Below are 17,500 nucleotides of genomic sequence, written 5' to 3'. Positions count from 1 at the left end.
GAGACTTTAACTGCAGTTAGAGTTTGTGGCCTTGTTAAGTCAGACTTAACACTGTAGCTTGTCTTGATTGGCAATTTTTCCTGGACTAGTCTAGGCTTCAATGATAGTTTGCTTTTGATCACCAATTAGAGTGAACCCACACTGTGGTGTGGGTAGGTGATTGTTAGTTGTCTGACCAAAGCACAGGGGTGGGGAGGGTAGCTTTTCTTTAAGTCTGTGACAGTAGCAGAATTGGCTTGTTTTCACAATTTCTGCAGGCACCTTTTGACAAAGCCAGTTAGAAATTTATAGTTATCTGTGCGTTTCTCTCCAGAATGGCATTCTGTGAGCCAGGCTGAGTAAATCGAGTGTGATCAGCCGATTTTTGACTGAATTTTAGGCGTTTTGCCCTTGATATCTGAGCGAATTTGCTAAAAGGTAGCTACTGGAGTTTTCGCTTGAGCACGGGCGCAGCCCGTGTTCAAGCCATTGTGGCCTCTCAAAATTGAGGGGGCTTGCCGTCAAGGCCTGCTTTGCCAAACAGCCCAGGGACAGTTCTAACTGTGAGTTGTGTGTCAAAAGCACAGGGCTGGGGGGTTGCTGCTTTGTGACTTTAACTGCAGTTAGAGTTTGTGGCCTTGTTAAGTCAGACTTAACACTGTAGCTTGTCTTGATTGGCAATTTTTCCTGGACTAGTCTAGGCTTCAATGATAGTTTGCTTTTGATCACCAATTAGAGTGAACCCACACTGTGGTGTGGGTAGGTGATTGTTAGTTGTCTGACCAAAGCACAGGGGTGGGGAGGGTAGCTTTTCTTTAAGTCTGTGACAGTAGCAGAATTGGCTTGTTTTCACAATTTCTGCAGGCACCTTTTGACAAATCCAGTTAGAAATTTATAGTTATCTGTGCGTTTCTCTCCAGAATGGCATTCTGTGAGCCAGGCTGAGTAAATCGAGTGTGATCAACCGATTTTTGACTGAATTTTAGGCGTTTTGCCCTTGATATCTGAGCGAATTTGCTAAAAGGTAGCTACTGGAGTTTTCGCTTGAGCACGGGCGCAGCCCGTGTTCAAGCCATTGTGGCCTCTCAAAATTGAGGGGGCTTGCCGTCAAGGCCTGCTTTGCCAAACAGCCCAGGGACAGTTCTAACTGTGAGTTGTGTGTCAAAAGCACAGGGCTGGGGGGGTTGCTGCTTTGAGACTTTAACTGCAGTTAGAGTTTGTGGCCTTGTTAAGTCAGACTTTACACTGTAGCATGTCTTCATTGGCAATTTTTCCTGGACTAGTCTAGGCTTCAATGATAGTTTGCTTTTGATCACCAATTAGAGTGAACCCACACTGTGGTGTGGATAGGTGATTGTTGGTTGTCTGACCAAAGCACAGGGGTGGGGAGGGTAGCTTTTCTTTAAGTTTGTGACGGTAGCAGAATTGGCTTGTTTTCACAATTTCTGCAGGCACCTTTTGACAAATCCAGTTAGATATATATATATATATATGCCGCTAGCAATTGCGCATGCTCACTAGCTCGCTAGTTTGGGCACTCTGGCATGACTTAGATGTACCACATGCGTGGGACATCTGGGGTGGCTTTATAGCTTAACCTCCATCCTAGACATCAGCACTGCACTGATGAGGGCCAGAAGGCCGAAACAGTACTGTCTGCAGTTAGTTTGCTTTTAGTTGTATGCTTTTAGTTGTATGCTTTTAGATAACCATAGTAATCAGGGCATTATTTCCTCGGTTTTCCACAAGAAGACCTACACCGGTCTTCTCACTAATTATTACAGCTTTGTACCTTTCAGTTACAAATTAGGACTAGTACGCACTCTGGCACTGGAAAACTCGAAAATTTACATGCTATGTAAATAACATGTAAATAACATGTAAATCCATGAAAATTTACTGTAAAAGATAATTTACATGGTTTTTGGACTTTTACATGTTTTCAGTAATCATGTAAATATCATGTAAATTTTTCGATTTGAACATGTAAATGTGAGACAAGATGCTGTAAATTCTGAAGACAAAACTTAGGGAGATCATGTAAATAACATGTAAATTGGAGGAAGAGGACACAGTTAAGATCCTGTAAATAACATGTAAATCAAAAAAGGGAGACTGTCAAGATCCCGTAAATAACATGTAAATCGTAAAAGGGAGACTGTCAAGATCCTGTAAATATGATGTAAATTGAAAAAGGGAGACTGTCAATATCCTGTAAATAACATGGAAATCGAAAAAGGGAGACTGTCAAGATCCTGTAAATATGATGTAAATTGAAAAAGGGAGACTGTCAAGATCGCGTAAATAACATGTAAATTGAAAAAAGGAGACTGTCAAGATCCTGTAAATAACATGGAAATCGACAAAGGGAGACTGCCAAGATCCTGTAAATATGATGTAAATTGAAAAAGGGAGACTGTCAAGATCGCGTAAATAACATGTAAATTGAAAAAGGGAGACTGTCAAGATCCTGTAAATAACATGGAAATCGAAAAAGGGACACTGTCAAGATCCTGTAAATAGCATGTAAATCGAAAATGGGAGACTGTCAAGATCCTGTAAATATCACGCAAGTTGAAAAAATGAGACTGTCAAGATCTTGTAAATAACACATAAATCGAAAAGGAAAACTGAAAAGATCCTGTAAATATCATAGAAATTGGAAAAGGGAGCCTTTAAAGATCTTGTAACCATCAAGTAAATAAAAAAAGGGAGACTGCCAAGATATCGTAAAGATCATCTTATCTGATGAAAGAGGGCTCAAAAACAAAATGATTACTGCAGATAAATGTGTGAAAAAAGTCGTCCCTGGTACACTGTAGAAGGGTTATCCACCTCATATCAAGCCAACCCAGGCAAAAGGATTTGTGATACATTTTTTTTGTATCAAATACAAAAAAACAAAGAGTTTCAATGAACAAAACAACAAAGCTGCTTCAAAGGGAAGGCTGGTTGGCAAAATACAGCTTGGAAGTGAGGGTAATCCTCCGACAAGGAACAACTTTTCACCTTCTAAATAGGCTCGTAGATAAAGGGGCTGTTGATAATGTAAGTTCCCCGAAAAAGAAATAAACTTAACATACTTCAAACTCTTTTATTGTTGTAATATAGTATAGTATAGTCTTTGTATTGCTGCATTAAAACCTGAATTAAATGTAATCTTGTACCAGCAAGATAATTAATTTCTTAAAATAGGTATGGAAATTTTTTAAAATAATATTCTGAACTTTGGAATCAATTTTAAATAGCTATTGCACAAATATCTTCTAGTATCATTTTTTCTTAACTAATTTTAAACCTAATATGTCTTCAACTGGATTGATATCAACCGTAACAACTATTACTCAATTTGTATCTTAAATAGTGTGTATTATTTAAAAATAAATAAAATAATTATATAAAAAATACATTTATTATTATTATTATTAAAGAAATGAGCAATGTATTGAGTCTTCATAATTATTGATGAAATATATATCTTAACATAATTTGTATAAGGTCTGCAACCACAAATGGACTATTCACAGGAAAAGCCCTGTAGTTTTAAAATCATCTGATTTTTCCTTTGAGCTCAAAGGGATAGAGTGAGAGGAACAGTTTATAATGTGAGGGGGAAATGGGACTTTCAACATATTTTAAATTCGTATTTCTCAATTCTGGTTGCCATTTTAACAAGGAATTTTGCCAGTTACTGGCACAGTACCTGTTTTGTAACTTCTTGCAGTTACAAGTCATGAGCAGAAGTCCCCTCGTGTTTGTTGACCTTTGCCAAATTCACTTTTTACTACATTACACTTTTTAAGTTACTGTGAGTGATCACTTCACTCTCATCTTTTCTTGTTACAACTTTTCTTTCAAAGAGGACCCTTCCAAGGGACCTTAAAAGGTCATCTTTCGCTGAGTCCTTCATGCATGGTACGCAATACCTCTTCAACAAGGGCTTTAGTTTTTTCAGAGTCACATCTGACACTTTTTTTGCCCTCAAGTAATGGAGAGCAAAAATGATAGCTTGATCTCTATCAACCTGTTAAAAAAAGGTAATTCACTATTAGGACAGCACGGTTCTAAATGAAAAATTCTGCGTGTATTTCTGGGATGTTTTCACCTGTAACATGAAAGTATACTATCCAAACGGAAAATGGTCAAATTCGTCAACATGCTCTGCAGTGATTTTTCAGCTGTAATACTTACTAGCAAGACTTGAGGCAGGTGTCTCAGGGAGACCCTGGAGTATTAATCACTCAAGACATTAAGCATAGCACTTTTTTCCCCTTTCCTATAATAGACACCTACAAGATGCTAGAGCTTCCTGAAAAAGTTAAAAATAATGTACTTACAAAGCCCGACTCCAGCATCCTCAGTTCATCCACTTTGTTTGTCTGCACTTCACTTTCATTGTTACATGTACCTTCCTTTTCATCAATTACGCCAGAATCATTTCTTCTGATTCTTTGCCTTAAAGAAGGAATATTGACAACATGTATAGTTTAGTATTTGAGATCATATGAAAAGAAGGAAATAAATCCAAAACCAATAATTTATATTGATACAATAAATTATCAAAATAATATTATTCTATTTTCATGTAAACTTTGAATTTACTTCTTTTTGTTGTTGTCAATGTGAATAATGTGGCATAGTCCCCTAAAGTAATGTTTCACCTTCAAAGAAGTTTATAACACAGTCCCAAACATAGCGACTGTAAGAGCAACAAAGAAAATAATTTTAAGCTCCATGTAAAACCCATTAAAGATGAACAGTTTTAGTGTTCACTTTTTGATTCCTAAGAAATGAATTTACTTTTTGATTCCTAAGAAAACAAATGAGTATATCAAAGGATTTCTAATGTTTTTTTGGCTTCTAATAAAATCTTAAGCCCTGGTTAAAATTCTCTCCAAACTATCATCATCATTCACATGCTCAAATGGCCAAAGAAGTTTGTGATAGTTGATGATACTGTAGTTCACTGGCAGTCGCACATGCAAGTCACACGAGCAGCTAGTTCCAGGCTCTTTCGGCATAAAAATGTGAACACTAAAATGGCTTCCCAAAGGCAGGGCCAGGCCTCATACTCCTCTATTAGACGTAATATCAGGCCATTACTCGATCTTGCCGCATTGCCCTTCTTGAGCAATGAACATTTAGTGATACGCTTCTTTTTTTGCAGTGTCTCTTGATCTAATTCTTGCGAGTTGACGCTTTCTTCAGAGGATATCTTCTCTAAGATATCTTGGTCTTCAGTATTTTCTTTGTCATGATTATCATCTTGGATGTAAACACGAATTTCTGAAGCTGCAGCTGAGCCTTGCGAGGAACTTTTGGTGGCCATTTTAAATGAACCCGCTGATGTTTGGGGAAAACAGCTGACCAAAAACTATCATGAACTATCATACGCGTGGTCAAACGAGGAAAACTATCATCAACTATCATGAAGAATTTGAACAAGCTCAAAATGAATGATAGTTGATGATAGTGTATAATAGTTGATAGTTGGTGGTCCAACAGAAGAGCGAGCTTCAACTATCATTGACTATCATCAACAATCATGTAGATGTTGTGGTTTAAAATTTTTCAAAGCAATCCAGTTTTGATTTTTTTCTTCGTTTAATTAATATTCCTTATCATAATCTGAAACAAAGGAAAATCAAAATTGAAATTGTGTTCAAAAAAAAAAAAAATTCAACCAGGACAAAATTTGAACCTGTAACCTTCACGCTATAACAATGCCCTTTCTGAGTCTGAAACAAAGGAAAATCAAAATTGAACTGGTGTATAACAAAAATTCAAGCAGGAAAAAATATGAACCTGTAACCTTATAAAAATGAGTCCCAAAAGAGATCTATAGTGGTAAATTATATTACAGCAGTACTTTACAGGCAAAATAACAGTTACCTCAGTCAGTTTGCAAATCTACTTTCTGAACTTTAGTTGGTACATTGCCATTTGGTTCCTAAAAATATAAATAAATTGCCTCATGGTAAAGGAGTTTGAAAACAACATTAGATTTGCCAGTTAAGTCCTTACTCTTTATACATTATTAACCTCTTAAGTACTAAAAAAACAGGAGTGCCATACTAGGGAATATTGGCCCGAGGTCAAGTGATCGATCCAAACAAAACAACCAAAGGCCAATATTTTCCAGTACAGCCCCAAGCAAGTGAGGTTAGTAAGTTGTTAATTACAGTGTACATGGCAGTATTTCTTTGACATTTAGAAAATTTTCTGTTTGGAAAAGATGGGGCATTATTTCCAGGAAGGGGAGATGCAGCTTTAAGCCAAATGGAATGGAGCCTCTGAACATGCCAGTACCGGATAGCCTTCCCCCATCACAACAAACAGCCTAAAAACAGTTTTTGAGTGGCATTGCGGAGATGATGAATTCTTATCTAAAACCTAAAGTCAAAAGTAAGTGAGTCAAGATAGACTTAATCATGGTGCCCAAGCTGTTTTTGAAACAACTTCTTTTGGATTTGAGCTTGAACAAGCTGTTTTCAGCCAGGGAAGTGTGTTGTTCACACAAGTTACTCACAAGGTTTATGACGGCAATGTAAGTTAAAGTCCAAACTGTAATCAAGGACTCCTACTTATTGGGACACACGTTAAAATTAAAAGTGTGAGTTACATGTAACTGTAATCCTCAGGTATATTCTACCCACAAGGACACAAGGTTAAAAGGACTGTAATCTTAAACACATCGCTGGCCACTGAGTGAAGCGACTAAATCATTGCATTTTACGGTGTTTGACCTTGAATAAGTTCGGGTCACGAGGTTCCCCTTCACAATCACATATTCTCCTCAGTTATTTGAAGATCCAGAGTGTTGATCTGGCCGGGGTTCGAGCCCAATGCTCAACCAACTGAGCCACCAGTGCACTGGGAATCATACACAATTTACATGTAATCAAGGTGTGGTAAAATCTGATATTATTTTTATTATCTGACCTCTGCTTTTCCTTTGCATGCTCTTTTCCTTGAGCTGTCCTTAGAGCACCAACAAAAAAATTCCCAGAACAAAAAGAGAAAGAGTTTCATCACTAAACTGAAGGAATACATACTAGACCCCTGCTACATCTGTACCTTGAATGTTGGTGTAAACATATATAGGAATAGCAATAATAAAATGAAAATAATATTAAAGACCTCATTATTCCATACTGAAAGTGCCAATTAAATGTTCAACATTTAAAAAAAATGCATGTATCATGCACAAGCACAAGAAAGATGTCATGTCCTACATTGTATTACACTAGTGCTTGTACAGCACATTCATACGGGTGTACATGTACATGTGTGCTTGATTCACAAGAGGATAAATTTACAACCGTCCACTTCGCCACACTGAGTTTCTCTAAACATGTGTTGCCTGTGCATGAGCTCATCATAAGACTGAGATTAGAGTTGTCATTATCTACATGTAAACTCTCAAGAGGTTATATCAGAAACCCATAAGGGCTGAAACGTGTAACGCGCGTTCACAGATTCCGAATATTTAGTGCGAACTGATTGGTTGAATGTTTCAGTGCTAAGTACCATATTTGGAAACCCCTCGCTCTTGTTGTTCCAAATATGGTACTTAGCAAATTGAATATTCAGAAGCTTGTTTCCCAGCACTCAAGGGGCCGTTACACGTTTCAACCCTTATGGGTTTCTGGTTATATATAACACTCATATCAAGTCTGAGAGGTTGAACTGGGAAATGTTATTTCACCTGCTGTTGGTAAGCACTTGGCTTCCTTGAAGAACACATAATGTTGCTTATGTGCTTCCTGCCCTTTGTTTTGTACAGAGTAACCTGGCCAGCACCTTCCACCTGATAAACCCCATAGAGGATTTTTATGTCTGCATCTAGCAAAATTGTATTGCAGAGTTCTAAATTAACTCTGCTGTCTTCTTCCGTTGTCCCAGGACAGGCCTTTAGCCCTCCTGATCCTTTCCACTTTCCAAAACAAAGCAAAAAAGGAAATAGAAATATAACAAGGCATTATTTTGGATTTACTTTTCTCGGTCAATAAACAATGTACACCCAAAGGATTAAAAAACAAGAACATTTTAAACAATCCACAATCTGATTATCATCCTCTTGCCCCTGACACACAAAATTATTACATGGGCAAGGCATGACAACTGCTTGGAAAAAAAAAACAACAATTGTTATATAGCTGAACTTTTCTCCCAAGAGTGTGCGCTCTTATAGGTTACTTCAAGGTCACATGACATCTAACAATAAAACTGTTTCCTGCCAAAGGTCTCTGAGTCTTAGTCTCTGGACAATAGTGCAAAATCTATGATGTGAGAGGGTAACAGTGCACTGTAACCTGCAAATGTTGACCAACGACCGCCATTTCTGTTGTCGTTGCATGTTTTTCTTTTTAAGCTATGTAACAATCACTTAATGACTGGTCCCTCAGGACACAGTTCATTTTGTTTCCCTCAAATTTCAATGTTTTCCTCGGCTGCACCTCGGGGAAACATTGAGATTCTCAGGAAACAAAATTAAATGTTTCCCAAGAGACCAGCCATTAAATGCTTATTACTGACTATTCATTTTAAAGTGGTTACCCATAACAAAGAGTGTACTGTACATGTAGGACAAGTACATGTAAGCTTTAACAGGCAGATGGGCATCTAGGCATCCTGTGAATGCCCATGTTTGAGAGGAAATTATTTAATGGTTCCATCAAATGTTGCCTTTTTAGTCAATTATTGGCTTGAGTAAACCTTCTACAAAATAATGGATGCCAAATTGCTGGCTGCCTTAAAAATTCAATTCCACATGACCAACATTGAGCTTGTTGGATGTCAATACCTTCAAATTCTTAGCATAACACCAAGCAACATATAGCAATTATTTTAGAAGCAGTTTCTTGAACGATAATTACAATTACAAGACTCCCATATGAATAGCAAATATAGGTTGGTGTACGAGTCCCGTCTGAACAGCCACTTTGTAAATTTAATCCATGACATTTACTCCACTATGGCTTCTACAATTTTATAGAAGCTTAACTTTCACTGCTGCATTGCAAACCCAGGGTCACTTTACATGGCAATCAGGCTTACTGAATAAAATAAAGCTTCATGTTTTGATACAATCGATCTTGATCAACTAGCCTTTGTGCATTTTTTTTTTGTCTTGAGATGCCCACTAATTTCATCTCCAATTAGAGACAATTATGGAGAGTTCAGTGTCTACTGTAAAAGAAGAGCCGGTTACAACATTTAAAGCACAACATGATGCGACAAAAAACAAATTACCTTACCTCAAAAGAAGCACAAGGCATCGGAGTAATCGAACTGGTTTTCAATTGAGCCATATTTCCTCGATGTTAGCGAGAGTTATCCTGACGGAGATCGATGGCCATTAAAAAGCAGATTTTTGCGCCAAAAATAACCCGCTGTGATTATAGAGGCGCGGTTACAGAGTTAAGCGAGCCCACACTGCCTCTGACAGCGTTTGCAACGTGTGAATACTCTAATCTATCTGTGACAGAAAAATTAATTTAGACACTGGGCCTAAAGGCTGGTTTTCATTTTACACTGTCTCGTGTTCATTATCACCTCCTGAAACAAAAGTAAACGAAAAAGCCATGACATTCAGAACTCCGTTTGTCAATTCAGTCGAGGTGATTCTTTGGTCGTGGTTTGTACCAATTCTTTTCGTCTTTGCATTCTGAAATGATAATTGAAATTCAACTTGCAATTGTCATTACAAGGGGCATAGTCCATTCTATTACTTTCTCTACGTCGATTCACAACACGTGTGATTGATGAAATAGTCGATGAAATACAACATGATGGATAAAATCAATTTCAGTCGTTACCTAAATCGTGAGATATTACCCTGGATGCCACGGATACCACAGGTTTTTTTTTTCTCTCTTAGATTAAGAGCAGCGACTCGCGACTCGCAACTCGCTATTCTGTCGCTCTAAGAGAGAAAAAACCTCGGGCAAATTTACATGATTTACTTGTTCGAACATCAGTGAAGAAAGTCTCGTGAAAATTTTATTAACATGGTTTTTGAAAACTCCACTTCCATGTCATTTACATGCTCTCCTCCTTGAACTTCCGAAAAAATGATTTTCAGTCACTATTTACAGTTAATTTACATGATCAACTGAAGCATGAAAGTTTCATGGAAATTCGATTTACAGGATTGTAACAATTTACATGTTATTTACAGGATATTTTAAACCCATTTACATGATTAACATGCTGTAAATTCATTTGAAACAATCTAAATGTTATTTACATGTTCCTCCATTTATACTTCAAGAACATGACCATGTCAATTACTATTTACAGGTTATTTACCTAATTCACTCCAACATGTAAATACCTTGTAAATCTTAGTTTACGGAACTTAACGTGTAAATTGTAATTTACAAAACATGTAAATCCAAATTTACACTTTGGAAACTGGATTTACATGTGCCTGTAAATTTTCAAGTTTTCCAGTGTGGTTGACCGAGTATTTAAAATTAATAATACTTGGACTGGTTTTCACTTGGACATAAGCAACCTTACCAAAACATTAATTTCTCAACAATTACTTTACCCCCGATTCCTCTCAGAGTGTTGCTCGGAAGGACAATTGTTTGTATTTTAAATTACCGTACATCGGTCCTTTTTCCATCATAACAAAACGCAGAATTAAGAAATTAGTCAACAAATTTTGCAGCGACCTGGAAATTAAGTTGGTGTTCACCCCTTTTAAAATTAGGAGTTGGTTTGGGGCGAAGGATCCTATCCCTGCGGGCTTACGATCGCGAGTCATTTACAAGTTTTCATGTGCAGGCTGTAATGCCTGTTATATTGGTGAAACCAATAGACATTTCGCCACTCGCATCTGTGAACATCTCGCCTCCGACAAACATTCCCACATATTTAAGCACTTGAGAGGTTCTGAAAATTGTCGCTCCCGGTGTTCCGAAGACTGTTTTAAAATCCTCGACTCTGCTTCCACACGTTTCCAATTGAAAATCAAAGAAGCCATGCATATCCTTTGGGAGCAGCCATCTTTAAATTCCCAAGTCAAACATCTTAATTTATCCCTTTCATACTAATTTGTTTCTTTTCTTAGCCTAAACAGTTTGGTTTTTTCTGTTTTGTTTCGTGGTTGGGTGTTTTTATTCTGTTCTCGCCTTCATCCTTAATTATTCATGTTATATCTCACTTTGTTACACTATTTATTGCTCAACTTTAGTTTATTTCTCATTTGTCAACTGACGATGGATGATGTTTCATCCGAAACATGTATTGATTAAATATGAATTTCAAAAACATCGTATGGATCATCAAAGCGATATCTTACTTCGTGCTGCTAAGAAGTTTTGATATATATATATATATATATATATATACACCCGTTTACAAAAACGTTGCAATTTCAAAGTATATATGATATATATATGTCTTTTGTTTTCTCGTCAAAAAGGTGAGACACGAAGTATGTGTATTTCACGCTGAAGGAACAATACGTTTTTGTTCTAACAAAATTAATATTCAAGAATCGACGCAACAAGTTCAAAGAAAAAGCTACTTGTATTTTCTTTACGGAAGCAGTCCTTCTCAATGCCTGCTCCATATAGCTTGGATCTTCGCTGGCGTATCATAGAGCTGCACATTGTAGAGAACAAAACTAAGAGGTCTATAGCGCGCCATTTAAGGATATCAATGTCTACAGTGCACCGTATACTACAAAGATTGGCAGAATATGGTCACGTACGCCCGGCAAGAATAGGAAGGCCAGACATTGCAGCGTTGTTAACAAGAGCGCAGCTTCTTGTGCTCATGGAACACGTATTGAACAATCCCACAAGTTATTTGAAGGAAATGGAGCAATATTTAATTGATTCAACCGGGAGCTCTTCAAACTTAGTCGGTCTTCATCGTATTTTGAGGCACAATGGCTACTCATACAAACGGGTAAATGTATTAATTAAAACGCAAAACTATTGGGAAAGGCAGTTGGAAGAATGAATTTGTCAACTTTACTTTTATAACACTATAACATAGGTGAAGAAAATAGCCCTTCGAAAAAATTTAGAGCTCAGACGGGAGTATCAAGAGACTATTGCTGTCTTTCGTCCAGAGGAGTTTGTGTTTTTGGATGAGTGCTTTTTTGTAAGTATACTATTGACAACAATTCATTGATAGGAATAAATTGAATTCGGTTGGTATGAAGTCCTTTTTTCTCTTAGAACTGAACATTCTCAATTTGCGACCATTTCAAATTTGTAACAGGATCGTGGAGTAACCAGAAATTATGGTTATAACGTGAGAGGACAGATTGCTACGGGTCGGTATGTAAATCCTCGTTCTCCAAGAGTTACATCTATATCAGCTGTCAGTTATGATGGCCTTATAGCGGCACACATGACAAGGAAAACGCTGAATGGCAGAAGGTTTAAACGCTTCCTGAGGAATGAGATCGCACCCCAGCTTCAGCCGTATAACGGAGTCAATGACCGATCTGTTGTTGTTATGGGTAGGTGTTGATTGTAACAATCTCTTCGTGACCTGATCTGGCAATGCACGGATCGTATGGCCGGAAATGTTTGCGCAAATGTTTGAACTCGATCTCAGAAGGCGTGATAAAAAAAAAAGACACTTTTTACCTTATTGCGATCTGTAAAGATCGACCTTCTTTTGCTATCTAAATAAAAACGTTAATCAGTAGATGATCAAAAGTGCTGCAGGTGAATGAATCATAGTACTCCTCTTCTACCATAGATGACCGTGCACAATCTTTAATTTTCGCCCCCACAAGATATAAGGCCATAGTTGTTCAAAGGATGGGTAGCGCTATCCACCTGGGATAAATCACCATCCAGCAGATAAATAGTAGCAAAACCTATTGAGTTAATTCAGTGGATAGCGTTATCCACCCTCTGAACACTGGGGCCAGGTCAGAGAAATGTTGCTAACAAAAGACCTCAAACTTATCCTACCATTTGAAACAAATGAAAATTCGCTTATTTAATTCTTTCATTGTTGGTTTTACAGATAACCATGCAGCCCATCACGTCGCAGGTGTAGAGGAGATTGTAGAGGCTACTGGGGCACTTCTTTTATATCTCCCACCTTATTGTCCCGAATTAAATCCAATCGAAGGAGTATTTTCTATAGTAAAAGGATGGCTTCGAGCAAACGATTTGATGTTTCTTATCACGCCAGACCCACAAGAAATGATATTGAGGGGATTCTTTCACGTCACTAGAAGTGATGTACAATCACTTTATACACACTGTGGTTATTCGTAACGAACATTCATTTACAGTCACCCAGTCATTGCCGTAGAACTGTACTTATAAATTGACTGGATTCAGATTTGAAAGTTTATGTATACGGTGGTATAAGTAAAATCAAACATAGACGTATTAAAATAAAGTGGACATTCTTGAACTTTACTTGAACTTTGAACTTTATTGTCACAATATAACATTACAATTCTTAACTTTTTTTACAGTTGGCTCGCAAATAGTAAATCTAATCTAGGCGGGTCAACTGTGTACTTTTTAACTGGCACTCCCAGCTAAAACTTGACGGAGCTCTGCCGTAGCGTCCTCACACCACGGCAGGCTGAAGAATTGCTCTATCCTACTTTCAGCAACAACTTAATCCTATCTTTAATTCCTTATGATACAGAAGGTACTGTTATCACTTCCCTTCGACAACAACTCCAATTACACGTAGACAAGCCTAAAAGTGGGGTTCCAAACAATACTCCCCTGTTCACAAGTCCGATAAATACTGTGTTGTGTCTTTCTTTCAGTTTGTTCCAAATTTATTAAAATCATCTATCAATAGAAGTCAGTCAAGAAAAATTAAAATTCAACGGGTTGTTCCTTCCCGAGATCGTGGAAAGCTCCATTTATTAAGCAAATTATGTTTTGAACGTCGCACTTTTTTATTTTCCCACGCCTTAGCAGCTTGCCCGATGGGTGAAAAGTCAAGTAAATGTTAAACACCGTATAGTATATTTAAACCAAGTGCGCACTAGGGGAATATCGGCCGAGGTCAAGATGGTATGGTACGTTCACGAAAGACACACTATCCACAGCCGTTTCAGAATCTTTTCTTTTCCTTCCTTTTTTTATTGTCATTTTTAAGTAAAGATCTCTTTAAAGTCCAGGAATGTGGATTATTTAAATCCTTAAATAACACAATAAAAATAAAACAATTTATTACATCTGTTACTTTGGGCTAACATTTTGAGATGTCACGCAGGACATTTTTCTTCTGTTCTTCGAATTCTTCTTTGGAGAGAGCTCCTGATTGGTATAGCTCGCTTAGCATCTGCATCTGTTTTAATAGCTCTGTCCTGTTGTATGTGGCTTTATCAGCGGATGCCTAAGGAGGTCAGATGTAGACAAAAATCATATTTTTTTATCTTGAAGCTTCATGCTCCTTATCCTAAAGATAACTACTGTTGGCAAGGTGTTGCTTAGGGCGAGCTCCGCTTGATAGGACAACAGTAATTGAATCATGTGTATGGATAAATTTCGGCCAAACCCTGATGGGCATGGCCGTTTATTAAAACTCATTATAGTAACATGGGAAAAGCCAAATCTAAAAGGCGTAGTCCCAGGAAAGGTGAGGGCAAACCCACTATATGCAAACGACAGAAAACAGGGAGGGAGAGAGGGAGGGACGGAAATTTGATCTTTACTTGCTTGTAGAAGCGAGTGAAAGAGAAGTCACGCTTTGTTTGTATGCCTTATAAGGTTTACCAAGGAATGACATCCCGGATGGCAGGAATGCCCCAACTGGAAGCTGGAAAGTTGCTCAAAACGTCGCAATCAACATAAAACCATTTCTTTCCTTTGGGAAAGAAAAAATATTCTTAATCTATTTGTTAGTTGTTTTAGAGAACGTAAGCGATAAAAGAAGTACGTTGAAGGAGACTTGAAAAAACTCACAGTTGCCCATGTGTTTTGTCAATCAATCTTTAACTATTCAATTCAAACAAGCTTGGACACTTACCTGTTCAGCATGGGAAGATACGTCGGATCTGCTGCTTTTTAGAAATACAGATGCTACTTCAGTTAATGCTTGTGTAAGCTCAGATGCGCTTTTGGTTCGTTTCTTGGAAGTATTTGAGAATACAGGGTAGTCTGGTGGCTCTTGATAACTACTGTGATGTCCCCTTTCCTGTGGAAATTAAAGTTACACTGAATTAACGCTGAAAAGTACCCGAGCCATTCATGACCAGCGATTTTAAGGAAATGACACTGAATGGTAATATTTTCATAAAGCCACTTTAACCAACAGATCAACAAAAACGCACTTAGCTCCCATCAAACCTGAGTATTCAATATACATTTGTTCATTACGCTTTGCTTTGTTCTTCTTGAAAAAAATTCAAAACATGAAAGCCCAAAATCATACAAGTGGAAACTACGTAGAAATACATGATAAAAAAATGGTTTATGTTCACGTCTCCTCGAATTTACCAATGCGGTTGCCCACAGCCTGTATTCTCCGAGGCCCCACTTATCTTCGTGGATGGAACGTAGTCGTTCGATAGTTTTTTCCAGTGATTTTCCCTTCGACTGTTTTCGTGGTCTCTTGTTTTTCGAGGAATCGTCCGAATCTGTCTCGCTGTCGTCTGGGGACACTTGCACTGGGGCTGTTTTTCCTAAGAAAAACGTTAAAAAAATTAATGTTATAAAAACAAATGAAGAACTCAAAACGCAGCAGTAGAGTTATACTTACCTTGCGCGACATCTTTGGCAGTTCGTTTTGAAGCGCTCTCTTCCTGCTTTCTACATATATAGAAGACTGCTTGCTGATTCTTGTGCAGTTCGCCACTTTCGAAAGCCCTCTGAAGGTCATCATTTGATGTAATTTTAAATTTTTTGTTTGAATAGCCGATATGACCAATTTCAGCCCTTTCTGCCTCACTGAAACCAAGGTGTTCTCCATACATATCAACAAGCATTCGCGTGGTACTCTGTACATCCATCTCCGGGAACTCTTCAATCCTGAATTTTTTAAAAGTTCTCTTATTGTTGGGGTCGTTCATTACCCGAACTAATAATTTACGGGTAGCCATCACAAAGATGTGTGTGGTCTATAAATCCGCAAAACAAAACATCCCCGAACCAACCAAAATTTATGACGCATTTAAGTCATTTAAACCTTGAATGATTCACCATCGCACGGGGCTCATGCCAGCAAGGCCGAAATCGAGCAGAATAGCCCTTTTCACGGTTAGTTTTTCTCATTTGCATTACAATGTAATCTGGCATGTATGTGAGGCAATTTTGGGCTATTTTGTAGTTTCAACCCGAAATTGCCTCCCTCCCACGTTAGATTACATTGTAATGCAAATGAGAAAAACTAACCGTGAAAAGGGCTATTATAAGCAAAACCATGAGTAAAGTGCTACTCGTGCTTCCTCGCTATTGCATCCGGAGGATGACAATAGTTCGTGGCTTTGTCGGCATGACAAGCAATCGCAAACAATACGTGTTTTGGGGTAGACTTTCCTAAACCGGACTAAAATTGCGGAGGACAGAAGAACCATTGTTAGTCCGATTAGGCCTTGCTAATTAGGTACTGTTATGTTCGCTTTCTTCTTTTGTTTTATGGACATTAATTATTTCGAACCCTACAAAAGGTTTGACAGCAGCTATTGTTCTTTCCTTTTGTAAAAATGGCCCCATATTATTTTTCCTGTCAACACCTTTTTGACGAGAAAACAAAAGACATATATACATCATATATACTTTGAAATTGCAACGTTTTTGTAAACGGGTGTATATATATATATATGTAAGAATTTCTTTGTGGAATCTAAATCTTTCCTTAGTTTTAAGACGGAAAAGAAAAATACACCATTCATTCCAGTCTTTCATGCGATTCTAAAAACGTTATTTATTTAGCCTCTTGCAAGAAATGTCGCTTGCAATATGTGGGATCAACCACCACTGATTTTAGAATTATGTTCCGTAATCACAAGTCTGCTATTCTCACAAACAAACCAACTTGCGAAGTAGCAGTGCATTTTAACAAAATCCCACATACCCTAGATGATTTTTCATTTCAATGTATTGATCAGGTGCAGGCCTCATGCAACTCTGAAGACATCGGTAGCCTTTTAATTACAAAAGAGGCTTATTGGAGTGCTCAGCTGTTCTCTCTAGCACCCCACGGCTTAAATAAAAGGAAGGAATTTCATTCAAAAAACGGAATTTGTTATAATTAGTTTCCTTTCCCATAGAGTACGTTCCTAGATGATCAACCGTTCTAAGGCCCTTTTCTTGGATTTCGTCAGGCCTTTAGGTTTTAGGATGCATCTAAGCCAAGGATGCATCTAAGCCAGTCGCTCGCCATTTTAATCTGCCTAACCACTCCAAAAAAACACATGGCTATCTGCGGCCTTTCCCTACATCTAGGTACGACGGAAAGCCGCAAGAATCTGGAACAAAAATTCATCTTTCAAATCGGCACCCTTAATCCTCACGGTATTAACGAACGCTTTTCATTTAACTAATATATTCCTATTTTTCAC

At 37.8% G+C, this 17,500-nt stretch overlaps 3 protein-coding genes across 6 annotated transcripts; 1 reads left to right on the top strand and 2 right to left on the bottom strand.

Moving 5' to 3' along the window:
* Window positions 1–3,057: 3,057 nt before the first annotated feature.
* On the bottom strand, window positions 3,058–9,377 carry LOC137993734 (uncharacterized). 3 transcript variants are annotated; one of them, XM_068839724.1, is made up of 6 exons: window positions 9,240–9,377; window positions 7,688–7,915; window positions 6,922–6,960; window positions 4,641–5,929; window positions 4,317–4,434; window positions 3,058–4,003 (listed from the first exon to the last, which is right to left on the bottom strand). In XM_068839724.1, the coding sequence occupies exons 1-4, from the start codon at window positions 9,291–9,293 to the stop codon at window positions 5,873–5,875; spliced, it is 378 nt and encodes a 125-aa protein (XP_068695825.1). In that variant the 5' UTR covers window positions 9,294–9,377; the 3' UTR covers window positions 3,058–4,003; window positions 4,317–4,434; window positions 4,641–5,872. The 3 variants fall into 3 exon arrangements, with proteins under 3 accessions (XP_068695825.1, XP_068695824.1, XP_068695826.1); XM_068839723.1 differs by having other exon boundaries at window positions 5,872–5,929; XM_068839725.1 differs by having other exon boundaries at window positions 5,872–5,929; window positions 6,922–6,955.
* Window positions 9,378–11,397: 2,020 nt separating this feature from the next.
* LOC137991030 (uncharacterized) lies at window positions 11,398–13,887 on the top strand. 2 transcript variants are annotated; one of them, XM_068836155.1, is made up of 4 exons: window positions 11,398–11,907; window positions 11,998–12,105; window positions 12,226–12,469; window positions 12,988–13,887. In XM_068836155.1, the coding sequence occupies exons 1-4, from the start codon at window positions 11,554–11,556 to the stop codon at window positions 13,242–13,244; spliced, it is 963 nt and encodes a 320-aa protein (XP_068692256.1). In that variant the 5' UTR covers window positions 11,398–11,553; the 3' UTR covers window positions 13,245–13,887. The 2 variants fall into 2 exon arrangements, with proteins under 2 accessions (XP_068692256.1, XP_068692257.1); XM_068836156.1 differs by lacking the exon at window positions 11,998–12,105.
* Window positions 13,888–14,187: 300 nt separating this feature from the next.
* On the bottom strand, window positions 14,188–15,725 carry LOC137991029 (uncharacterized). Its single transcript, XM_068836154.1, has 4 exons — window positions 15,700–15,725; window positions 15,438–15,622; window positions 14,968–15,135; window positions 14,188–14,334 (listed from the first exon to the last, which is right to left on the bottom strand). Exons 1-3 carry the CDS (start codon window positions 15,709–15,711, stop codon window positions 15,030–15,032), a joined length of 303 nt encoding a protein of 100 aa, XP_068692255.1. The 5' UTR covers window positions 15,712–15,725; the 3' UTR covers window positions 14,188–14,334; window positions 14,968–15,029.
* Window positions 15,726–17,500: the final 1,775 nt, after the last annotated feature.

Source organism: Montipora foliosa, chromosome 2 (assembly GCF_036669935.1).
Source record: "Montipora foliosa isolate CH-2021 chromosome 2, ASM3666993v2, whole genome shotgun sequence".
NCBI lineage: Eukaryota > Metazoa > Cnidaria > Anthozoa > Scleractinia > Acroporidae > Montipora > Montipora foliosa.
The sequence above is the reverse complement of the archived record's forward strand: the minus strand, read 5'-3'. Positions and strand labels throughout refer to the sequence as shown.